We start from the raw sequence: 24,930 nt of genomic DNA, 5'->3' as shown, positions 1-24,930 counted from the left end.
TATCCTGGGATGCATCAAGCACAGCATTGCTAGTCGGTCGAGGGAAGTGATTGTCCTGCTCTACTCTGCACTGGTGCGGCCTCACCTCGAGTACTGTGTGCAGTTCTGGACACCACAGTACAAAAAGGACGTGAAACTGTTGGAGAGTGTCCAGAGGAGGGCAACAAAGATGGTGAAGGGCCTAGAGGGGAGGACATATGAGGAGCGGCTGAGGTCACTTGGCCCGTTCAGCCTGGAGAAGAGGAGGCTGAGGGGAGACCTCATTGTAGTAGACAGCTTCCTCATGAGGGGGAGTGGAGGGGCAGGCGACCTATTCTCCATTATCACCAGTGATAGGACCCGTGGGAATGGTGTTAAGCTGAGGCAGGGGAAGTTTAGGATGCACATCAGGAAGAGGTTCTTCACCAAGAGGGTGGTTGCACACTGGAACAGGCTCCCCAGGGGAGGAGTCACTGCGCCAAGCCTGTCTGAATTTAAGAAGCGTTTGGACTGTGCACTTAGTCACATGGTCTGAACTTTTGGGTAGACCTGTGCGGTGCCAGGAGTTGGACTTGATGATCCTTATGGGTCCCTTCCAACTTGGGCTATTCTATGATTCTATTATTCTATGAAAAAGTGCTCAGCTACAAATGAATACCTGTGGCGTTAATGTCAAAATGCTTTGCCAAGGCCAGTGAGCCTGTTTTACCTGAGTTGTGGTGATTCCAGGAAATGGAGAGGTTACTTTGCTGTCCTGAGTTCTGTGCAAACTTTCTGCCTGTTATGTGGTAGCAAAGCCAGGCACAGGTCTCAGACCCACTCAGCTCACATCCCTGCTGCAGTATGCAGAGAAGCAGCCTTCGTGCCCAGCTCCTTTGCGGGGGACACACACCGTGAGCAGGTTTTGGCAGGAAGACTGCTGTGATCTTCCATGCTTTCCAGGACGTACCTTGCTGACACTGCATCAGCTGCCCTTCCTATAGCAAGAAGTGAAAGTGAAAATGGAATTGCCCTTAAAAGGAGGGAAAAGCCACCGGTCTGCCTTTGTCTCGGGGATCCACGCTCTTGGAATCGGAGCTCGATGTCCTGGGTGAAGGAGAAGCTGCTCAGGAACCACAGCTTCCAGCTGCGGGGCTCGCTGCAGAGGAAGAGGCACTTGAAGGCTTCCTTGGTGACAAATCACTTTTGAGGTACTTGTACTGTGCTTTTCTTTAGGAGGTCCTGTCTATAGTCTATAGCCGGTCTTTTTTCTTTCAAATACTTAGCGGTTCCTCTTTTTAAGGAGACATTTAGAAAGGGCCACTAAAAGCGTGACTGTGGTGGAAAGGAAACATTCAGTGTTTTCTCTGTAGGGAAAAACGTGCGCTACTCTGTGTGACTGTGCCAAACAAATAGCACCACGCTTTGCAGCCCCGCCTGTCAGCTTTTGAGCAGCTCTGCACTGCTGTCCCATTGTTGATATGAGTGCAAAAACATAACAGCTTCATTAATTAGTGCAATTTAATGTAGGTGGGAGTGACTGCAGAAATTACAGAATAAATCTGTTATATTATTTTCATCTCATATGACCCCCAAATAATTTTTCTGACATCCAGTTAACCATTGGTTGTTTTCTCATAACTTCTTTGCAAGTATTTCTGACATCCCCTTACCAAAGTTGTCATCCTACTAAACTTGCAAGTAAAGGATAATTTGCCGGGAGGGTGCAGTAAAAATCTTTGCAGCTCTCTCCCTTAGTTTTAGAATATAAGAAATGAAACTAGGGAAACAGTTCATACTACTTGCCTTAATGTGCTGCAAACAGTGCAAAATCTCAGCAGTGTTTTCCACTGGCTGTGGTGGAAGAATTTTTTAATTTTGGTTTCTGAAGAAGTTTTCTCAGCTCAAGGACCGTGTCCTGCTGATTGCTTGCTGGAACTGCTGGTAACAAACTGCACTTGTAGGCTTGCTCTGGAAATAGCTGTTTTTGCCTCTTCCTCTGATTTTGGTTATGTTTTTTCTTTATTGCAAAGGCTTGTTGAGAGTGTCAGTCAGCAGATCAACAAAGTGAAACGGGTACTGTAAGCAATACTGGAGTTATGTAAAGTCCACTCCTTTTCCTGAAAAGAACTTAAGAGTGTAAAAAAAATCCGTAGCCACTTGTGAAGTTCTTTGATTTTTTTTCGTCTGTTTTGTTGTCGCTTTCTTCCTTCCTTCTGACCGCATTCTTCAAACTGTTTGAAACTTCAGTCCTTTACACAGGCTACTTAGGGTAACACATAAACTTTTTCTGAAAATATATTGTTTTATTCCACCAAGACCGTTCTGCCTGACCATAGTAAAATGCTCAGAAAGCTGCAAAGCCCTGAGATGTGTTGCTGGGTGGAGGAGCGAGGAGGGGCAGGGAAATGCCGTGTTTGCAGCTGGGGAAGAACGGGGGCTCCCCCAGCGGTGAGCTGGTTTGGCTTGTGCTGGGGCAGGAAAACACAGGTGGCTCACCAGGACATTGTGTCTCAGCTTTATTGTTGAAAGAGGACCTTTCCTTCGGGGGAGGTGATGCTGTTGCTTTATTGACTCTCTTTCTTGGCTTGATGAACACTGGAGTTGTCTATTGCAACCTGTTTGCTATGAATTTATGGGAGAAGGAAAAGCAGGAGAGTTTCAGGGGGGGATTTGTTCTCCAGTAGCTCCTTTCAAAAACAAAGCCAGAACACCTTGTTGGGGCTCTCCACACAGCTGATGCTTCAATCATCTGCTGCTTGTGGCTGTCTGCATTTAGGGTCTGGCATTGCCTTGTTCCAGCTGTGCAGGCAACTTGAGCAGCTCTGAATGTGGGAATTCATATTGCCCCCAAAAGGAAGGCAAACTGGGGTAAAAACTTGTTTACTGTCAAAAAAAAAAATGTTTTCTGTCCAAACCAAACGTTCCTTTTTAGATGTGTTTTATTGTTAGTGAAAGTTTAAAATAAGTGGTAGGAGGTGGTCAAGATAACTGTCAGAAACCTGCCAAAAGAGAGGATCATTAAGGCAGGGCAGTGGGAGGAGGCAGGGGTTTGCAGATAGGGTTATGGGTTTTAGAAATAAAGAAAAGAGGAGGAGGAGGAGGCAGGAATGTCGCCAGAGATGGTGACAGACCCTCGGTACTTAGGGCAGGAGGGGTCAGGGACAACCAACTGATGTTTACAGAGCAGGAAACAGGCTTTAGTGAACATTGTGTGGAATGGCACTGAATGATGTGGGTTTCTTTGGGGAAAAAAGATTGGAACTAATTTTAGATGTATGGACAGAGGAGGAGAGAAGACCTTGTGCTCACGCAATGCTATGAATGGTGTGAATAATTGGTGGTCCCCAGAGAAATTCTTGCAAGATCAAAGATTTGTGAAAACAGCAGCAGTGACCGCAGAGCAGAGGAATTGGTCCCTCGTGTGGTGCGAAGTGGCAGCGGACGGGTGGCAGCACCGGCACCTCTGGGCCATGCCCAGCATCTCCTGGGCTCGGGCCCTGTGGGGGGCATCGAGAGCTTGGGGTGCTGCAGGTGGGACCCGGATTTTATTCCGTGGGAAATTTTGCAGCCGGTCTCCAATTTGTTGCAGATAAAACTAACGCTAGAGGCAATGTAGGCCCACTGATGAATGAGGTGGGTGCCCTGATGACAGAAGATAAAGAGAAGGTGGAGTTACTGAATGCCTTCTTTATCTCAGTCTATAGTTCTGGAGGCTCTCCTGAGGAGCCCCATACCCCTGAGGCCCTAGAAGAAGTCAGGATAAAGGAGGAGTTTGCCATGGTTGCTGAGGACTGGGTTAAGGACCAATTAAGCAATCTGGACATCTATAAATCCATGGGTCCTAATGGGTGCAGAGGGAGCTGGTGGAAGTCATTGCTAAGCCACTCTCCATCATCTTTGGTAAGTCATGGGCATCGGGAGAGGTACCTGAGGACTGGTTTAAAGCAAATGTCGCTCCAGTGTTCAAAAAGAGCAACAAAGAGGACCGGGGTAACTATAAACTGTCAGCCTCATCTCCATCCCTGGAAAGGTGATGGAAAACTTATCCTTGGCATTGTCTCTAGTCATATCAGAGATACAAGGGGCCATTAGAGGCAGTCAACATGGCTTCATCGAGGGGAAGTCATGCTTAACCAACCTGATAGTTTTTCTGAAGACATAACTAGGTGGATAGATGATGGTAAAGCAGTGGACGTGGTCTATCTTGATTTCAGTAAAGCCTTTGACACCATCTCCCACAGCATCTTCACAGCTAAACTGAGGACGTGTGGTCTGAATGATCGGGTAGTGAGGTGGACTGTAAACTGGCTGAAGGGAAGACGCCAGAGGGTTGTGGTCAGAGGGATGGAGTTGAGTTGGAGTCCTGTATCTAGTGGAGTCCATCAAGGGTTGGTACTGGGACCAGTACTATTCAATATATTCATCAACGACTTGGATGAGGGAATGGAGTGCACTGTCAGCAAGTTTGCTGATGACTCTAAACTGGGAGGAGTGGCTGATAAACCGGAAGGCTGTGCTGCCATCCAGCGGGACCTAGACAGGCTGGAGAGTTGGGCGGGGAGAAATTTATTGAAATATAACGGGGACAAATGTAGAGCCCTGCATCTGGGCAAGAAAAACTCCAGATACCAGTATAAGTTGGGGACTGAGCTGTTGGAGAGCAGCATAGGAGAAAAGGACCTGGTGGTCCTGGTGGACAGCCGGATGGCCATGAGCCAGCACTGTGCCCTTGTGGCCAAGAAGGCCAATGGCATCCTGGCGTGTATCAGACGGGGTGTGGTTAGTAAGTCGAGAGAGGTTCTCCTCCCCCTCTACTCTACGTTAGTGAGACCACATCTAGAATATTGTCTCCAGTTCTGGGCCCCTCAGTTCCAGAAGGACAGGGAACTGCTTGAGAGAGTGCAGTGCAGAGCCACGAGGATGATAAGGGCGTGGAGCATCTCCCTGACAAGGAAAGGCTGAGGGAGCTGGGTCTCTTTAGCTTGGAGGAGACTGAGGGGTGACTTTATTAATTTTTAAAAATATGTAAAGGGTGAGTGTCAGGAGGACAGAGCCAGGCTCTTCTCGGTGACACCCAAAGATAGGACGAGGGGCAATGGGTGCAAGCTGGAAAATAGCAGGTTCTGCTTAAATATGAAACTTTTTCACGGCGAGGGTGACAGAGCACTGGAACAGGCAGCCCAGGGGGGTTGTGAAGTCTCCTTCTCTGGAGAAATTCAAAACCCACCTGGACTCATTCCTGTGTGACGTGATCTAGGTGTTCCTGCTCCGGCAGGGGCATTGGACTAGATAATCTTTTGTTATAGTTCATTGAAATGATCTAGGATGCTTTTCTGACTAAATCCAAGATATTAGTGGGAAAGAAATACTAAGGGTTATTTGGTTTTATTTTTAGTTTGAACAGATATTTCCCATCAGCTTTTCCAAATTAAAATTCCATTTAACACTTAATATTTCATATCGGGTTAAACTAAACATTCATTAGCACAGAACATGTCTTTCATGTCTATTTTTGGTGTCGTTTTGGAAGTGGCAGCCATTTGTTGTATATATTGCTGAGTGATGTGCATGGGGCCACTGCCTTGAGGAGCCTCTGTCCGGGATTTCCCCGTCTCTGCAGAAAGACCTTGTGGCTTCTGCTGCTGCCATGGGCACAGGGCTGGAAGGGGTGCGAGTTCAGCATTCACATGAGGCAGCTCAGGGTGCAATAGCAGCTGAGCAGCACAAGTGTTTCTTTGCCTGAATTCCAGCTTTCTTACCTTGAAGCTTCACAGACTCAGCCTGAAGGCCGTTTTTCTCTTTGACTAGGGAAAGATAACAGAAAGGAGGTAATGGATGCTATTTAATGTCCGAACAGGGAGATGAGTGCAGGAGGAGCCCGGTGAGCCTGCCCCAGGATCGTGGAGCATCCAACATCACCAGAGCCATGCTCCCAGGCAGACAAACGGGCTCTGCCTGCTTCCCGTGGCTGTGCTTGCTGCTTCTCAGTGGCCCCGCTCTGCAGCCAGGTGAGTCTCCTGATGGAGCTCCTTGCTTCTCACTGTGCTTCAGTAGCTAAAAACTTTTCAACTGTTAATAGAAAGCTCGGTTGTGTCCAGCTGAAACTAAGAGCACAGAACAACTAAGGTGAGAAAAGAAATTAAGAAGGGGAAGGTGATTCACTTCTCTGTTACAACTGCCTGCCATGGGAGGAATGACTTACCCTTTGGCTCTGCCTGAAGCCAGGTGGGGTGAATCCTTTCTTAAAGGACTGGCCCTTTACCAGAAGGGTCTGAGAGAGCAAAACCCCTCTGTCAGCTGTCAGTGCCCAGCCCTGGCATGCTCCAGTACCTCAGCCAGGCTGCAGGTGCCTGCTGGTTTGTCTGGGAAGCTGTTGCCTGTGGGGACAGCGGACTGAGTCAGTGGCGCTGCATCCAGCTGCAGGCTGGCAGCTCGGCTGGCAGCGTGGTCCTGAGATCTCGTAGGTGCTGGAGATGCACCTGGTGGGATTGTGCCAAGGAGTTTTGGGAGGAGAGAAGACAAGGAGGGATGACTTGGCTGAACCTGCCTGGGCAGGGGGTCTCTTAGCTCAAGAGGGGAGATGTCTCTCAACTCACCTCCCAAGCTGCCAGCTTCCTAGTTCAAACCCCGAGGCAGCAGTGAGGGAGTTGTATCACATTTCAACTCCAAAAACTATTCTGGGGACTGAACCCAGTACCTTAGAAAAACTTCCCATTGGCAGACAATGTCTCCTAAGCCACAACTGGGTTTGTCCACCAGAACTCATCTCCCCAGAAGTCTGAGGAGGAAACCGGTGATTAATAGCTGTCTTTGTTTTCTCATGTAGGTATTGCTGCGTCCAGAGATTACCCTGCTGAGGGGACAAATGGCCCTTCCTCTAACAAAATAAATGTGACAGTTTATCGCTGTAAAGATTGTGACAGCAAAATTTGCCAATTATCCAATTACGAGAGGTTTGAAATAATCGGAGAAACACGAAATGGGACATTATCTAATGACATTATTCAGTTGATGAACAATGAAACTCACATCATTATGTGCTTTCAGCAAGAAATTAAGTATCTTAACGAAGTTTATGCCATCATCTGGGAGACAGACTGGCGAATAGGAGAATCCTGTGGCAAGCTGGAGCTTGGAGGTAAACTCAGCTGGGAGTCTAGCTATGAGTATATAGATAATACTTTCTGGTCATGAAATCAAACTGTAATATATTTGGGCAGACAGTGAGATTAATGAGAAAACTAACTTGTCAAAATGAGTGTTTGTTTTTTTTTTTTATTGTGAAACATGTTAACCTGGTTTATGAAGATACCTTTTTTTTTCCAACGGCAGTTCTAATGATCAAATTCTGTGTTGGTTTGCAATGTATGAATCTGATATACTTTAGTCAGCATACACTGAAATTCAGGTCTAGCCTAACGAGCCATTCTGTGTTGTTCTTCTGTACAATTCAGTAAATAATCCTGCCAGTTTTCTCACAAAACTGTCAGGATGAGAAATGAAAATACCTGTCAGTACATGTAGGATGTGGCTCCAAGAGTGCAAAGCGTAAAAAGCAAGTGATGTATAATGCAATTGCTCATGACCTGCTGAATGATGCCAAGCCTGTCCCTGAAAAATGGTGTCTTCCCGCCCCCCTAAAATTTCATGTTCTTAATTACTTATGAAAACTTTTTGCTATCTTCATATTTGAAGACTTTGACTATTGGTTCATAGAAGGGTTCATCAGCTTTAGTGAGAAGAAAATCTGACACCTATTGAACTAAGGATGATTGTAGCAACCTCAACTTTGTGTGGCACACAAAGAAACTAAGTTGTTGACTTATAACCCTTGGTTAAAAAATTTATAAATGATTCATATTTATATTTAATGCTGCTTTTATCCTTCACCTTCCCTAGAAAATGGGGCGCATCACATCACAGAGGAGGAAAAAATCTGCTGTGCAGTAGAGACAGATGAAACCAAAGCATACGTCAGTAACCTGAACTGCTACACTGAAAGCAAGAAAAAATGCTCAACATACAAGCTCCCTGATGATATAACTCTAGGTTAGTCTCTTCATGTGTTTGTCTGCCTTTAGCTTTGAGACAGTTTTGCTCAGACAGCTTGCTGTGAGTAGTTTCACAGGTGTTTTGGGAGGAATGTTCTGTACGTTCATATCTTGGACCCACATGTGCTGTAGCATCCAAACTCAGGGGCTTTCCCCCAACCTATGCAGGTGCCTCATCCTAGGCATATTTATCCATATATACCAGTCCTGGATATAGGCATAAGTGGCTGTATCTGTAGCTATCCAGCAATAGATACAGGGATGCTGAGGGAAGATGGAATGTGGTGGGCGTGCAACAAGATTCCAGAATTCCACTTACGAGTGAATAGCAAATGGGACTTTACCTCTGGGCTAAGAGGACACTTGTCCTGCGCGCACTTATTAAGGTATTAAAATAACTGCTTATGAGGCAGGCTCATTTCCTGGCATACGTGTTTGATCATTTGGATCATGTATTTATTCCTGCTCTGCAGATAATCCAACAGATCCAGGCAGCAGAAACAGAATTGGCATCACTGCCGCTTTCCTGATTCTTGGGGTTTGTGCAGCAGCAGCACTGGTGCTGTATTGTGTTCAAAGAACCCGAAATGGTCAAGGTACAGTCTGACAAAACGTTATGTTTCCCATGGGTAACGTGCCTTTACAAGCAGCCTTGGGAGTGGAAAAGTGTATAGCGTTTCCTTTCTGTATCTCATTTCCATAAAATTGTTTAGAAAGTTGCTAAGTGATACTCATTGTGAAGGGGAGGCTGGGCTCTGCGTTTGGTGCTGTGACACAGTCCACAGCCAGCAGGCTTTAGTACGAAAAATAAGCACAAAATAAACTCACTACCACACCAATGCAGCCAAGTGATCCCACTGCTCAACCTTATGTCAGTGGGGTCCAGCTCTGTAGAGCAGACTCAGACTGCGACATGGCAACCCAGAAAGCAGGGGCCAAGCTACAGCAGACACGAGAAAGGAGGTGCGATGTGCAGCTTCCCCTGCAGAGATGGACCTCTGCCCAGGAGATGGCTGCACATCCACCATGGGGCTGAACAGATCCTTTAGGTAACTGTTTCCACAGCTCTCCCGCTCTCCCCACTAAAGAGGCAGTTTTAACTTAGGAAAGAATATATTTTAAATTTTTTTTTTTACGAGCTAATATGCACAGAAAGGACTGGGATGGGCTGTGTGGACTGAATAGAGAGCATAGTGCACTGTTCTTAAAGTGCAGTAGTGCTAAAGCAGCTTTTCAGAAATTCCTGTGTATAGGACAGGAGTCTAGGAGTATAGGACCTGGGCTGCAGCTGTGCTGTCATGTGGCAAACAAAGCATTATCCCTGCCGAGAGGTACCCCTCTCAGAGGTTATTTATACCTCACACTTGGTGCAGAGTTGTGGAGAAACGCAAGGCCTGTGGATCTGTTTTAGATAGACAGCAGTTGCTCAGGCATTCTGGATTAATGTAAGTAGGGAAAAACAACTGCAGGTCTATTAGTTTTAAATCTTCTAAGTAACTCTTTGCTAATGCTGGTACTTTCTTGCTGTTGTTTTCCTAGGACCTGTCATAGTGCTCTATCAGATTCTTAAAGGTAAGCAATGACTTTTTTTTTGATTTAATTATGATAAATGGTAAAATCATTTAGCTACAAAGGCAGGAGTGTGTTCAACAAAAGGCTAGGTGTGTTTACTAGGACTACGCTCAGTGGATGCCCATTTCCTCACTGCATCAAGGCTGTGTTAATAGATTTGAATCCCATATCTCTAGCCCTATGCCCCTATGTGACTCTGCAGTGGTTTTAATACTTGTGTGTTGATCATTTACACACCCCTACAGACACCCTTTCAGCCTGCAGCTCCCTCCCCTACATCCCTGGCTCCAAGGTTTATGGGACCTGAAGCTGTATTGTCAGAAGCTGAGATGTCTCCTCTCAGCTACTGAACTACCTCATCCAACCAAATGCTCCTGTTGGCTCTTCCCTGGTAGTTGGTTGTTTCCTTCTAAGAGACTAGAAATTACATTTCCAAATTAATTTGTTTAAGGTTAACTTGGTTAGAAGTTAGTTGTAGCCTAAGCTTTTTTCCTTTTGCTCCCTTTCTAGTGAATGGAGAGAGACAGCTGTCTTGAGAAGGTGATTCATCCCACTTAAAATGAGGTTTAAGATGTGACGTGACCTTGCCTGTGAAGATGCCTGTTGCTCTCTGTTAACTATAAAGGAAGCCAATGGTACCAGGCAGAGACTGTTGAACATCCACAGTTAGATAAAACACAAGGCTATCTGGGAAAAACAAGAGCTATGCAAGCACTTGCACAACTCAGTAAAGACAAAGCGATGGTAGTCTCACGGTGATTATGCTGTTAAGACATATTAGTAGACATATTGATGTGGTAGGCAAAAAACTTTCTGCTGGTGGCTCTCCTGACATCCTGCCCTGTGGTGTAACACTCGGTGATGTTTCAGAGCTGTCCCAGACCCCCCTGAGGCACAGGCTGATGGCTGCAGAAACAGGGCAGGGTCTCAGCAGAGAGACTGTGAACTCTCTGGGTGAAGAAGCTGCAAATCTGCAAACTTTCCTCTTTCAGAGCAACAGGCAGTACGGTAGCAGGTGGGGCAGGGCAGCTTCTCCGAGGACTTCACATCTCCAAGCCTAACAGGCAATCTGATTTTATTTCTCAGTGAAATTGACCTGTGCCTTTGCCTCACAGATGTCTTTCCTTCAATTCTGCAGGTGTTATAAAACCCAATCAGGCTTACGAAAGCAGAAGGTCACAGCCATTTGAAGCATCATCTATAAATGAGACAAACCAGGCCTTCATGCCAGCAGCATCCTTCTCAAACAAAGTCTAGCCATCACCTGAAGAAACACATTTCTTTTATACAAGACCTCACAGTAGTTTTCACAAATGTACTTTCACCACTCCCATGCATTCACCAAGGACTGCAATTGCCCTAGTTATCCAACTCCAGGCTTTTGCAAGCAATATGAGAAGCTTCCTGGGGCTACTGTCCTCTCCTGGTACTTGGTTGAGGAGCCCCAGCATCACAAGATGCATGGCTTGTTCGGCAGCACAGGCTTAAACCAACTGAATCCTTCCAATGGTTTTTATGGTTGAAACTATCAGTTCTCCTAAAATCCTTTGGAGAACTGCATCTGTGCTCAGGCAGGCTGTCTTGAACCCTGATGGAGATGTTCTCTGCATATCTTCCATGTCATAACACAGTAGCGTGGCCATAGTTTTTCACCCGTTAACTCCCAGGTGGGTTCTAGATTTCCCCGAGAAGGAGTTTTGTAGAACCATGGAACAGCTTGGGTTGGAAGGGACCTTAAAGACCACCCGCTAGCTCAGGCTCTCCAGAGCCTCATCCAGCCTGTACAGGTGACCGGCTTGTTTCATTAGAGCGGTTTGGCCTTCTGAGCCAAAAGTCTGGTTTTGCAGCCACCTGCAGGCTGAAGGCTACTCTGCGGGCTCTGTCCTGTGCAGCAGAGACAGGAGGGCCTGCACTTCAGGGATCCCCAAAGGGTAGTTCTCAGGCAGCATGTCATCTTCAAATGATTTACTACTCATGCTTGATTTGAGTAAATCCTCAAAATTTGCATTATACCCAAACCAGTATCAGGCTTTTGAGCAAAAAGCAGCAGCATCCAAATTGCAAAAGCACATCCCCGAAGTGGGATGGACGCTTGCTGAATCATGTTTTGCATGGTTTAACCAACCATAAACCTGTGAGCTGGCACTTTCGGCAGGAAATCTCAAAGGATGTAGGATGTTGTGTGACTCTGTATACATAAAAAATACAAAAAAAAAGTATACAAAAGCATACAAAAAAGTTATGGACCTTTTATTTTTTTCTTAACCTCAAAACTTTGGAAGGTCCTTCAAATACAAGTAGGGAATTTCTGTGTTGTTTTGCAACAGTATGATTAGTTCAATGTGCATTTTTCCAGTGCAGCTATCATGGGTGTTACTTTTGGCTCTGTTTCTCTGCTGTAAGTCATTGCTGCGAGAGCCCCTCAAGAAGTGCCAAGCATTCCCATTGATGCATTGAGCTGTGTGCTGGGCTTCAGGAGATTCCAGTGATGCGTACCTGATTTTCCTAGACCTAGAAAAACACTGTCTTAAAATTAAAGGCTATCGCAGTTCTCTGATGTGGTCTTTTAATGGGGAAAAACAAATGTGTGTATACATATTCATGTGTGCGTGTAGGGTGGTCAAACTGATGACTGACACTGTTCTTTTTTTGTGTACCCTCAGATTTTGAGTTTTTTGAAAAAGAAACAACATGCTATTTGACAACTTATATTGTGGTAATTCGAGGGATTCAAGTTTAATAGCGTGCAAGTTTAATTTCTAATCTTTAACACCAGTTGGGGCCAGAGAGCTAGTCAAGTCTTGAGAATAAAGGTTACCTGCCCGTTTCCGCGCAGTGACAGTTGCTCAGCTAAATCTGTCACAAGATGCAATTCACAAACTGACTTTGGGGTTCACCCAAGCACACACTTTCCTTCTCATCTTTTCTGCCTTCCTACTGCTGATTTTGCAGACAGTGATAGTCAGAGGTGTCACTCCCAGCTGTTCTAATTTGCGCCTCCTGAGCTGTGTTTTGCCTGTAATGCCAGTCATCTGATGTCTTGGGAAAAGGGCTTTAATGATCTATGCTCTTGGCTCTCAGCAAGTGAATGATGTTGCTTTATGTGCTTTTTGACAAATAAATATATCCACGCAAATAGTTCTGAAATAAAAATCAACTGAAAATATCAGGTGGCCTGACTCAATAAATGGCATAATTTGATAGTTGCAGTTTTATTTTAATGAGCTTAGTTTCCTGTTCTTGTAGTCATCACAATGCCATGTCAACTTTAAAACTGGCTGTTCACTGGTAACCCTGCATCGATCATTTTGTTCTTTGGCTTGTTCATGTCCTTTACGAAGCATCACCATCACATGAGCCCCATACTCATAACCCAGCATTATTGTGATGATCCACTTCTTGAGTATTGCAAAACCAAAGTCCAGGGGTAGGAAATCCCTCCTCCCATCTGCTTTTTTATCTAGTAGTGAGCCTTCATAGGGCTAATTGAAAGCTCATTTCACAACCCACCTGAACTCGAGTTTCTTTACAAGGATTGATGACTTTCCTCAGCTGTCAAGCATTCAAGAACTTCTCTGGGAACACTCCCTTTCCCTGAACATTCACAGAGAGAACCATTCCTGCAAGAAGAGCTGTTTGTCTTATCAGGGAGAGAGTAGGATGTGAGCTATAGCTGAGCTTCCCTTTTGCTGGTGGCTTGCAGCAACGGAACGTCTTTAAGTGTGAAGCTATGGGAGAGGTACACACCGTGCCGCTGCTCAGAAAATGCACACCATACCATTGCTTGGAGAACACAGGCTTGTCATTGGCAAAATACAGGTCAAACCTGCAAGTGCGTGAGCAGGCTTTGTATAATAATTTAAGATTTAGCTGAAGTAATGGAGTATCTTTCTCCCACTTTCTCCTTATAAAGCCAGCTCTTTCAATTGCAGCCTGCAACAGGGCTGGCTGCTGAGCCTGGGGGGCACTGACAGTCTGTATCGACTGCAGCTCGTGCCTATGTCTCCAGTAACAGCCCCCACATCTGGGAGTTGTTCCGTGGTAGTAAAGTGTGGGCGTTGCCAGTGTGAAGTCAACAACAAAATACACCTCTCTCTAAATCTGTTGCTCCCCTCTCTGTCACAGTCTCTGTGATGTGAAGACAAAAGAAGCAAGTTGCTGGAGAGAGGGAGAGAACTCGTTAGAAAGTGGCTGATGTAGCTGGAAGATATCAGCCAGGTTTTGGCACACAATCCTTTCTTCACATCTTCAGCTCATCAGTTGGGTTATTGAGAAGATCAGCTAAAAAGACCTTGGAAAATGCCACAGACATCACCTCTCCCAGCTGCGTCTCTCTTTCTTCTGCTTCTCCTGTTTGTCCCTGGCCAGAGTGGTACGTACATACAACATCGCTGCTCTTACATTTCACAAGTTTCAATATATATATTTTTTTCTCCTCCTTAACTTATCCTCTCAGAGATGTTCCTGGGAAATTCACCATTAACAAAAGCAGGTGGTACTCTGAAAAAAATGTTCTCTAACATTTCACAATGCATTTTTAGAAAAAAGTGAAAGAGGATTATGCTCTGAAGCTTTCTTTTCTACACACAAATTACTCTCTGTAACAATAGTGGAAGTTATTTTCCTAGTAATTCAACGTGAATTGTGTATGTATTCTCAAGGCTGACACGGGGAGCCCGTTACTGGATAGAAATGAGTGTTAGTATTTACTAGGCATGTAACTGGTGAAGGTGTAATAAAACCTTCCTAGAAATATCAATTGTATGTTGTTGTAGCTATTGAGAGCACAAGCTGGAGGCACAGTTGGGGAAAACCGTGAGGCTCTCTAAGGAGAAGAGACTGAGGAAAAAGATGCCCCAAACAGCCAGATAGCTCTTTTCTCCCCATGATGTCTGGTTTGTTTGTTAACAACCGGGAAGGATGGTGACTTGAGGAAAAAAAAATAAATAAAATCCACAAATCAACGGGTTTGAATAGAAGATGCATTGAAACTGGTGCTAACATTTTAAAGTGTTTTTGTCATTTGCTGAGGAGTTGATACTGATTTCTGCAAATATAATTTAACCTTTGGACTTTTAAAAACTCTTATGTTTTGGAGGAAATGATTGAGTGGTTGTGGCTGCTTGCCATTAACTGCCTAGGTTCTTAGAACGCATAAGTGGGGGTCAGCTTAGAACTTCTGATTTTTGATTGATGGGGATCAATTCCCTGGACTTTCCTTCTCTGTTTGTTAAGGCGGAGTGCTTTGCACTTCTCCAGCCTTCTCCATTGCACCATTTCTCTGTTGCTGAAAGGTAATTGCTGATGACTCCTGGGTTGCTTTAATTTTCTTAATAGTGTAGGATGTAGAATGTCCTCATGTCTGGACAGGTTGGATTGACCTACATTATCTGAATTTTCGTGATGCAATCTTTCTGTGTTTGACTTCTGTGATGGTTCCCTTATTAAAATAAGTTGTTTTAAGTATGTAGCGTACCTTACTCTGATTGTGAACACCTGAATATTCAACCCTTCCTATACTGTTTTCTTGCAAGATAGCCAATACTCTATATTTCAATTCTTTTTTCTTGCTTGTAATGTAATTTCTTTTATATTTGTTATTTGATCTGTTCTTTGCTATTCATTCCATGAGTACTTTCTGTTAATTTTTTTTCAGATGTTCAGGTCTTTAGAGAACTCAAAGGGTCTCCTTATGTGTTCTTATACCTTTGTTTCTTAAAATAGGCTGTAACATTATACCTTCTGCAGTTCTCTTCCTAAGAGGCTACATTGTTGAGTTCCCTCATATTGCTAAAGCTTTTTTTCTTTTCTTTGAAATATACAATTTTCTTCCGTTCTGTCATTTTGTCATCCCTTTGAACTCCAGATTTAGATCCTCAGTCAGCTGCAATTATTGGGCTCAGTTCAATGAAGCTGATATTTTAAGAGCTAAGAGGATCATACTGGGAACCTACAGTGCAGACTAAATTTTTTATGTGAGTGACAGAAGCCACTTTTTTTCACCAAAAACTTTTGAGCTTTGGGGGTGTGTTGAATCATGCAGGTTAATGGGGATGAAAGGCACTCTAGGGTTTAGGACAGTCAAGAGACTACATATACAGAATACTAAGACTAAGGTTCAGGTTTTCAGAGCTGTTCTACAGACAGAAATAATTATATTTGCAACTTACTTTGATATTTATAGATCAAGAAATCTGATATTATAATTTCTATTGCATTTCTTATTTTAAGGTGAAGAAAATGCATTTCTTGAACAGTCAACAGACGTGGTCAGTGTTTGGGAAGGAGACTCCGTCAGCATAACTTGCTCAATGTACAATTCAGAAAATGAACTGGGGACATACTTGAGGACTAGAGTATCACCAGAAAATGTTTTATATGTTCCCAAGGATAACAAACCAGCTGTCCCTTCAGCTTTTGCGAATCGCATCAAGTATTCAAAGGAAGGAGCAAAATTCACAGTAACTCTGCTCAATGCACAGGAATCTGATTCAAATTTCTACCTATGCATCAGGTTTATTAAAAGAAACGGCCGTCACGTCAGGCTGGATGGGAAGACAACCATTGTAGTGGTGAAAGCTGCTGTGGTTCCACCTGTTAAGTTAGGAATTAATAAACATGGAGGTATGTTTTAAATCAAAGATTGGAAAAAAGCATAGTGGGAGGGACAGTCTAACAGAACTTTACCCATGTTTGCTCAGGTAACGTACTGATTTGAAGGAAAGTGTAAGCCTGTTCTGTGAAAAGATGAAGAAAACATCTGAAACATCACTTCATGACTAATTTAATCCTAGCTACTTTCCAAAGACTTTCACATGAGTCAGAAGTGTTATGGCAGCAGGGTGGAAACAGTGAGGGCCCATAGCTGTTTTCAAAACCATCTGCTAAATCTTTATGAAAATGAACCAACAATGAACCCTGATTTTGGTAGCAGCTTTTGCAAATCTCTTTTGGTTTTGCTATTCCATCTGGAATGATAAACCGAAAATAACCAAGAAGCTGATGCTAGGTAGGGTTTGTGAGTTGGACATCAGTGGATACAGGGATGCATGGTTTTTATCTCTTTAGAAAACAGTTAAAGAATGGCCACGTTTTCCTCTTGGCAGTCATTTCTGGTTAGGGGAAGAATTTTTCTGTCTTTGCCCTACCCCCCCCCCCCCCTTTTTTTATTTTAATTAGAAAAGGGTTGAGTCTGCTATAGTCTTCAGCAGCTTATTCCCAGGCATACCTACCCTACTGGTAAGAACTTTACTTATATCTGCAAAGACTTACCATGTTCTTTCTTAGGCTTCTCTTTTCAAACTTCTTCACTGTGTTTTTTCAAATGAATTCTACCTTGTTGATTATATGCTGTTAATCCAAATTATGTTTTTAAATTCTCTTATCTTTTTCTGACTCTGATCCTCTTCTTTGAAATACCTGCAACCTTTCCAGAATTACCTTTTGCACAAAAGTGATAAATCGTCTAATTCTCTTATTCCCTCATCCATATTGTTAATGATAATGTCAAAAGGTACAGGGCATGTCCTTAGAGGAACTCAGTGAAATGTGTTCCACATTGGACAGCAGACCATAAATAATTACCCTGAAGACCATTTTCAACTGTTGATGGCACGCACTTTGTATGATTTCATCCAGGCCAATGGTACCCAGATGCTTTATAGCTTAATCTCACTTGAGAAGGCAGGCAACAAACCATGCCTCATGAGCAAGCTGATGAAGCTTCATTTCCTTAGATGAGTTCAGTCCATGTGTTTTTAGGTAGGTGGAGACCCTTTTTAATTAGGTAAGCCGTCCACTCAGTCCTACTTTCGGAACCTGGGGCAGCAAAATATTCCAGGGTGCACTGAGATATATCTCTGTTCTGAAAGCGTGTATAAAGGCAGGCTTTAAAAAATCATTTTATCTAAATTTCTGTGCTAGGTTCTTTCTGTCATTGACCTCTGTATTTGCTCCCTCATTAAAAAGCAGTGTGTTAATTATGTGGCAGTCATCAATTTCTATTGTTTTTAGCTGGAATTGTTGAACAGTTGCCACGCATTGTCGATATTCAACAAGGCCAGTCTATCAGCATTACCTGTGCATTGAATAGTTCATATGAAGATGAAGAGATCTGCTTGCTCAAGATTCACATGCAACCTGAAGGAGTGCTATGTGTTTCAAGTCAGAAAGCTCTAGAAATCTTTCCTGCTTTTGCTAATCGCTTGGAGTATTCAAAGCAAGAGAAGAAACTAGTGATAACTCTACACAACCTACAGCAAAGTGACAGTGACGTGTATGTATGTGCTACGGTGCTGAAAAATTCCTCTCTCTTCTCAGTGAGTCAAAGAGGCACCATGGTGCTGGTTAAAGGTATTGCAATTTTGTTTGTTTAATCATAAATAACTATAGGCATGTTCTAAAGAAGAGGTGGACTAAAAGCTCGCAGAACTTTAGTCAGGCCAGGTAGAGCTCTAATTCATGACTAAAAGTCCTTCAGGACCCAGGAAAGTTTGGGGAGATGCTCAGACTCCTCTGTGCCCTGTACAACCAGAGGGGAATTTAAAAATAGAAAACTAGCTACAATCCCACATCTTAACAAAGAAAACACACGCGCACACACACACACATATATATATATAAGTAAAATCAGACAATAATCACCTCAGTGTGTGCATAATCTGCTTTACGAAACTAATCAGTACTATTAGCATCAGTTCTTTGACCTTAATGTGACAATAAATGTCTTTTACAAATTATTCACAGTAGCATGTCTTTGAGCCTAAAAATAGGTCATACTAAGAAATACAGAACAAGTCCTTGGGCATTTACTTAAAGTACCAAAGATAACAGAGATGATCTCACACATCCTTGTTATATACTGAGCACACTGTGAGCATATTTTACTTGGACTTTATTTTTCTGAGAGTTAGTCATAGCCATTTTTTAAGGTGAATCCAAAACCAACAGTATGGTACTTGATTTTGACATTGCTGGTGCAATTGAACCCTGTGCATTGACGGTTTTGGTGGGATCTTTGAGCAATTAAACTAAGGTTTACATAGGTGCTAGGAGCTGCAAAAGATCTGTTTACAGATTGGCCTGCAAAAAGAGGCTGTGGTCTCATGCTGTACTGCTGACCATAATATGTGCAACAACTTAGTAAGATGAGTTGGGGAAAATGACAGCCGCACATCAAAGCAGTGGGGTGACTACTAGATATAATGTTATTTAAATTGAGGTTTTAGAGAACTCTAACCCTTTCTACCAGCACTGTTCTACTCATTGTAGAATACTTTTTAAATTGTCTGTATTGCTTGCACCCTCCCAACCCTACCTGTTGTATAATTCCTATGTACTCCTGGTGGAGCCCTCAACGTTGCTATAACACTGCAGTAAACATTATTATTCTTTTTTCCATTATGAGTGCGTGGTTCTGCTTCTGAGCTGTGGTACAGAAGCTGTCACCTTGGTAGAGTGCTCCTCCCTGACCCTTCATTTGCCACTGACAGTTGTCACCTGCCTCCAGGAGAGCAGAGGGGATGCCAGCTAGAATACTAACGGGATGACTAATGTGGCTGTGGGACATGCTGTTCACGTTTGATTTCCTGCTGACCAGAGCCCCACACATACCTAAATTATTTTTCCATAATAAAAATATAATTCTACCTCTCTTCATATTAATATTAATAATATAATTCCACATGCAGGAGGGGAGGAGACAGCATTCCATAATAGTTCCTGGGCCTACTATGGTCTTATCATCATGGCAGTGCTGCTGTTTTCTGTGCTGACGTGCTACGCCCTGTACTTTGTCCATGTAAGTATGCTGTTACAGTCCCAAAGGAAAAATGAATCCAGGTTGACTAAATAGGTGCCTTTTCAGTCACAGTCAAAGGTATTATTTGTAAATAGTGATTGAGTCAAGCAAACACTTGATAAACCTAAGGAATCATGGCTTTGTATTGTCTCCTCTTTGCTCTTGTTTAATGTCCACTAGATGTAAACTTTCAGAAGTAAACACTGTCGTCTTATGTTTCTGTAGCTCTTAGTAAATCATGAGATACTGTTTGCCTTTCAGTAGGGAAGTGCAAGCAATCCCTGCAGTCAACAATGCAGCCATGCATTGTATCTGTTTCCCTGAACAGGGCAACTCACTATTCTGTTTTGCTTCTTTTTTACTTATTTGTTGTCAGTCAAGAATGGAGACACACACATATACATATATATATACATACACACGTCTTATACTAGATATGAGTGTTTTGGGGAAATCTGGGACAACACAAGGTCATTAAATATCCCTGTGTGTGAAACTACCTCTGGGAGAACATTTTTACCTGTCCTAGAGAAAAAGGTGACCAAGAAACTTTTCATTTACAGGGATTTCTTAGATCAATTTTCTGTAGAAAGCACACTTTTTTTTTCGCTTTGATAGATCCTTACACTCCAAAAAGATTACTCAAAACTAACATAGTAGGATTCACAGGCCAGACCCTTATCCTGTACCTCCGCTTTTAGCTTCAGTACTGCTAAAACCAGTGGTATAATATCATCCTGGCAAAGACAAGTGACCCTGTGGGAACTGGTCTCATATGTTATTGGTAACAAACCATAGTTTAAGGATAAGCATTATTTATGTAGGGGCTGCAGTTACATCCAAATCTTGAAGGAACTTTTAGTGGACTTGCATCAGACTGACAATACAGATTGAAATGACTAGGTCATAAATTTCCACCTAAATCTCTAAGACCTCATTGTGTTATGAGAGAAACCTTAGCAGTTCATATCTGCTTCAGGCAGCTGGACTCCTAAGATGTAAATTGGCAACTTGGTCGGGGTCTTTTCAAGCTCTCTTCTGAATGGTTGTTTGCTTTCTTTTGCAGACGAAGAAATATTTCCAGAAAAGAAAAACAAATACAGTGTATGAAGATATGTCTTATGGTTCTAGACGCAACACCTTCATCAAACCTAACGTTTACACCAGCGACTCTTAAGCTTCTGTTGGCTGGGACCATGTATGGATCAACTGTTCCCTTCCAGGTGCCTCTGAGAGCCGCCTTGGCAACTTGATGTAGTAGCTGAACTGAAAATGCTATCGTCTACCTTCTTTAGTCGCAGGAAAAATCTGCCTTATTTCCAAAGCTGTTTTTACTTATTTTGATCACTTGTGAAATAGCTTTTACTTTTCCATGTTCAGAACATGCATGTACCCTGCACATTTGTTTGCAGTGTAGTATGGAAAGCAGTATTTTTGGAGTGTACATTTGGCTAGATGCAATATATGGGATTGTTTCCGTGATGATAGATAACCCTTTCAGGGAAGGTGAGATAGTTTGAGAGGTCTCATTTTGAGCTTTCATAAGTGCTCAGGAAGACCATAACAGGCTTGTTTAATAATTTGCAATGGATCCATGTATGAATGGAGTACAGTTTTCAAAAGAATCTGTATGGGGTCTACCCAAAAGCTCTAGTAGCTAAAATTACTCACAAGTTAAAGCAACAAAATCTCTTCTGAAGAGAATTCAGAAACTTTGTGACAAGAGTGCATTAGAAGTGAGGTGCTAGATATGTGTGGGTTTAACTATTCAAAGATCAGAACGGTCCCACAAAAATGCAACCAAGTGTAGATATTAAATTATTGACCTTGCTGTGCCAAGTCTGCTGCTCAGGAGAGGTCATTTCCCTTCAAATGACAGTTGTGAAATCCTGCGTACCAGACTTGAGGGGGAAATCTGCTCAACCAAATGGCTGGCAGTTCTGGATTTCCCCTGTAGCAGAGGGGTGTCTGTTGACTGCAGAACCTGCAATCATCGCATAGTTTTACATGAATAAACCAATGCAATCTGATTGTGGAAACTGATTATGGTCCGAGCCCCAGGATTTTATACAATTGCTTGCTACTTTTGTACATGTATTAAAGATTGTTTTATGTCTCTTGCAAATGAGTGCTAGTTATTGAATGGATTGGTTCATGTAGATTTCTTTAATAGAGTGAAATGAAGGCTTTTTGCAAAATGCACCTAGCAATAACTCAAAGAATGATATGATAATCATTTTCCCCTTTATTTACACAATCTACATCTTTTTTTCTTTTGAAAAATCACTGAATCACTAATCACTGAAAAAAAAAAAAACTGAAGAACAGTCTGGATGATGTATACTCGTGCAATCCTTTCATGGTGGCTAAGAAAAGACTTCTGAAGAGCTAAAAAAAAATTCAAATGGTGATGGGGAGGAAACAAATGGCACTGGGGAAGCTTGGACCATCCTTTGGACAGCCCCCTGTACCCTGTCATAATGGCTGAGGGTCACAGAGCCTGCTAAATCTAGAGGAGATGGCACCCTGCCACTGCGGGCTCTGTCTAACGTTTGCCTCGTGTATTCACCTACGTTCCCACAGGAGTGCTGAAGGAGATTTCACAGGGAAACAGGCGAGGTTCGGGAATAAATTTGCTGTCACCCTTCCCACAGTAAGCAGCTGACACAGGTGACCATTTTGTGAGCTGATGATGGCTGTGGACAGGGGTAGTGTGATGGCTGCCGACACTACTCTCAAGCCTGGCAGGCACAGCTGTGGGATCCCGTGGCCAGGCAAGCACGGCCCCATCTGGGTCCCATTTTCCCCTTGTGGGGTCTGGTGTCCCTCTGTCCACAGCTCCGGCCCTGTCACCACAGCCCTGTCCCCCGCCCTGCAGCAGGCCCCATGCCCCCAGCAAGGGGTATCCCTGTGGCCTGCTGACTGCGTGGGGCCTTGGCCTGGGGATGGCTGGAGCAGGGCGCTGAGGAGTTGGGCCTGGGTAGAGCCCCAAGGAACCATGCAGCCACTTGTTTGGGGACCTCCGCACCCTTCTCTGCACACCCCAGAGCTGCTTGAGCACTGTCAGGGCCACCACTCAGAGAGGATGCGGTTCCTCCATTTTTGCCTTTGTCCCCGGTAAGCCCAGCTCAGGCACAAATGCAGATGATGTGTGAGATCTAGGAGCTAAAGCGCCTATGCTCAGTCGTGTTTTGTCACAAGCTCTGCTACCTGATTTAGGCTGCTTCCTCCCACTGACAGTCATGCCAGTGAAAAGCCTGACGACATCAGTGGGTCTAGTCCCTAAGGCCTCCTCTACCTATGTCACACACATAAAATGGGGTTTAACAGGGCTCTGCTGAAGGGGGTCTCATTGAAACCAAGCACACATCTGCCTGGGAAGGAAAATAGCACCTCACCTGCTGGGGTTTTAAACTGATCTTTGCCTTGTGCAAATAAAAGGCTTCATCTTTGCAAAAGAAGTGGAGGTATAGTATTAAAGAGCTACACTCACAGAGAGACACTGCATGAAGTTTAAATAAACAAACTGGCATTTAACATCAGCTTTCTGTAGCAAGGCTGCTGTGCAAACATGACCACAATTGTGGAAAAAAACAAGCTGTGAAAGAAAACAGTAGTGGAGGTGGTTTCTTTGGTTTAGCGTACATAGAAATAAGTATAGCCTAGCTGAAGGAAATGACATATAGTGAGACATTTTGTGAGTTGTACCAGTGTAGAGGTGTAGAGCAACAAAACCTCCCAAATTAACTCAAGCAGCGGTGAATTAACAGCTTGGAGGGGCCTGCCAGGGAAATAAGCTTACAGCTGCAGTCAGAGGAAGGGGCTGGGTATTTGGCTGTTAAGAGGGTAGCAGGAGGTACTAAGGTGCAGCGTGGTCTCAGAGCTTCCCTGGAAGGCAGACAAAGTGAATTTTTCATCTCCAGAGTGGAGGGCAGAATTACTCTGGGGTTGTCCTGTTGCCTCTACTGTTGTTCAGTCTTTTGCCCCTGCGCTGGTGTGGGAGAAGGGGAGGAGTAAATGTACTATAGGGCTCTGAGACTGTGTCAGTAGCCACAATAGTGAGAATGGTATCAGATTATTAGTGCGGATCCCTGCCCCATTTACAGGGCTAAATGACAGAAAATGCAACTAGGAGCAAAGCATCTTCAGATGGCAGAGCAGCAGCTCTAGTTTCAGAGTTTACCAAACAGGGATGAAGAAAACAGAGGCAGATAAGTGAGGACAATACATGAGAAGCAGAGAAGACATGACAGGCAAGGTACGGCCGTGCCAGAAGTGACTCAGGGTGCTGCATCAGTATGGAGTGACCAGGGATGAGCTCTTGGGAAGGGGAAAGCTCATCAGAAATAATCTTTGGTTATTCACAAAACTGGAGAGAGCAGCCAGCACATATAAATTACTGCTGATTGAGTTCATAGATTGAGTAAAATTTAAGCAAGAAAGCGTTTTTACCCTTTGACTAAGGCTAATCTGACAAGTTCATGCTTGAAATCAGATGCCAAGGAATAGCACAAAGAGCTTGTTAAAGCAGAATGACTGACGCGTGATGGAGAAAAGAGCTAAATGTCCATGTGGCAGAGTCCTGGAGTCCTGCTCCCTGCTGGGAGTTGATGAAGTGCCTGCCACTTCCCGGCAGCCTCATGGACAAGCAAAGGCTGACAGAGTGCTGCTGTGACAGCGCTGTGACAGCGCTGAGCAGAATAAGGGGTAGGAATCTGTCCAGAAGGTGGGACGTGGAGCTGAGCTACTAAACATTTTCCAGGCCTGTATATGGGGTGGTAGTAGGTTCTCTTGTTGTGGATTGTGGTATATTGTAGGACACCGGATTATTTCCAACAATCTGCAAGCAAATGCTCATATGCTGCTAGCAGTTTTAGATGCTACATGCCATATTTCTAAAGTCTACACTGGTTGAGTGGTCTGGAGTTAGTTTCTTCTGCCCATTTATCACTGGTTGTTGCTTGTGATCATTTTCCATCCATTAAATTTCTGTTCGTATTTGAAGCATATATCCAGCATTGCTGCTTACTGATTATATCGCGAGGTCTCTGTTAGTGACAAAATATTTCCATTCATGGCATACAATCTTTTGTAAGCACTTGTTTTACAAGGCATTTAAGTTTCTCTGAATGTTTGGTAACACTCAGCTAGCAGCCATGTATTAGCAGTCAGCTTACGGTCAAGTGGAAAACTTGTAGATATTTCTGGTAGCTCACAGATTTGGTTTTCACACGGTTTAGAGCTCTGAAAATGCATTCTTGGTGTCGTTTTGTTTTGTATGCTTGTTTGTTTACCTGACATCGTTGGTTAATATGCTTCTGCTCTAGCTAAAGAATTCTTCAACTGCTTGACATCTAATTTTAACAGTATTTATTTCTGTTGCCATACGTTTTTTAACACTGTTTTGAATGCTTCAGTAATGCCTGAATAGTGACTATGTGAAGCATACAAGTAACCTCCCAGATTCCAAATCTGGAAATTCCAAATCTCCCAGATTCAAAATCTCAACAGGTTTTAATTATCTGGCGGCCAAAGTGTTCTGCCTTC

The 24,930-nt window shown here is 43.6% G+C and overlaps 2 protein-coding genes across 7 annotated transcripts in view; both read left to right on the top strand.

Annotated features, from left to right (window-relative positions):
• LOC308179894 (uncharacterized protein) overlaps positions 1-12,748 on the top strand; it is a 46,449-nt gene extending 33,701 nt beyond the window's left edge. The window contains exons 1-8 of one of the 5 annotated variants that reach the window (XM_080560720.1): positions 810-1,169; positions 5,770-5,969; positions 6,788-7,099; positions 7,861-8,010; positions 8,486-8,608; positions 9,552-9,584; positions 10,095-10,124; positions 10,723-12,748. In XM_080560720.1, the coding sequence (XP_080416846.1) occupies positions 5,807-5,969; positions 6,788-7,099; positions 7,861-8,010; positions 8,486-8,608; positions 9,552-9,584; positions 10,095-10,120 (807 nt within the window). In that variant the 5' untranslated portion in view covers positions 810-1,169; positions 5,770-5,806 and the 3' untranslated portion in view covers positions 10,121-10,124; positions 10,723-12,748. Of the gene's footprint in view, positions 1-809; positions 1,170-5,769; positions 5,970-6,787; positions 7,100-7,860; positions 8,011-8,485; positions 8,609-9,551; positions 9,585-10,094; positions 10,125-10,722 lie in introns of those variants that run through there. The other 4 variants (XM_080560721.1, XM_080560717.1, XM_080560718.1 and 1 more) reach the window with 4 other exon arrangements.
• A 395-nt stretch (positions 12,749-13,143) lies between these two features.
• On the top strand, positions 13,144-21,508 carry CD7 (CD7 molecule). Of its 2 annotated transcripts, none has more exons than XM_080560701.1 (5): positions 13,144-13,956; positions 15,816-16,208; positions 17,598-17,936; positions 19,274-19,383; positions 20,450-21,508. In XM_080560701.1, the coding sequence occupies exons 1-5, from the start codon at positions 13,884-13,886 to the stop codon at positions 20,558-20,560; spliced, it is 1,026 nt and encodes a 341-aa protein (XP_080416827.1). In that variant the 5' UTR covers positions 13,144-13,883; the 3' UTR covers positions 20,561-21,508. The 2 variants fall into 2 exon arrangements, with proteins under 2 accessions (XP_080416827.1, XP_080416828.1); XM_080560702.1 differs by lacking the exon at positions 13,144-13,956 and adding an exon at positions 13,960-14,076.
• Positions 21,509-24,930: the final 3,422 nt, after the last annotated feature.

This window comes from Anser brachyrhynchus (genome assembly GCF_964034855.1).
Source record: "Anser brachyrhynchus genome assembly, chromosome: 18".
In the NCBI taxonomy this organism is placed as follows: Eukaryota; Metazoa; Chordata; class Aves; order Anseriformes; family Anatidae; genus Anser; species Anser brachyrhynchus.
Note: the sequence above shows the minus strand (reverse complement) of the source record. Positions and strands in the feature narration are given on the sequence as shown.

What these genes read in the sequence shown, in the direction of transcription:
- CD7 (XM_080560701.1), top strand. Translation starts at nt 13,884, where the DNA reads ATGCCACAGACATCACCTCTCCCAGCTGCGTCTCTCTTTCTTCTGCTT. An exon ending in GTTTGTCCCTGGCCAGAGTG is followed by an intron (nt 13,957 to 15,815) that starts GTACGTACATAC and finishes TCTTATTTTAAG; the next exon opens with GTGAAGAAAATGCATTTCTT. An exon ending in ACGCCCTGTACTTTGTCCAT is followed by an intron (nt 19,384 to 20,449) that starts GTAAGTATGCTG and finishes TTTCTTTTGCAG; the next exon opens with ACGAAGAAATATTTCCAGAA.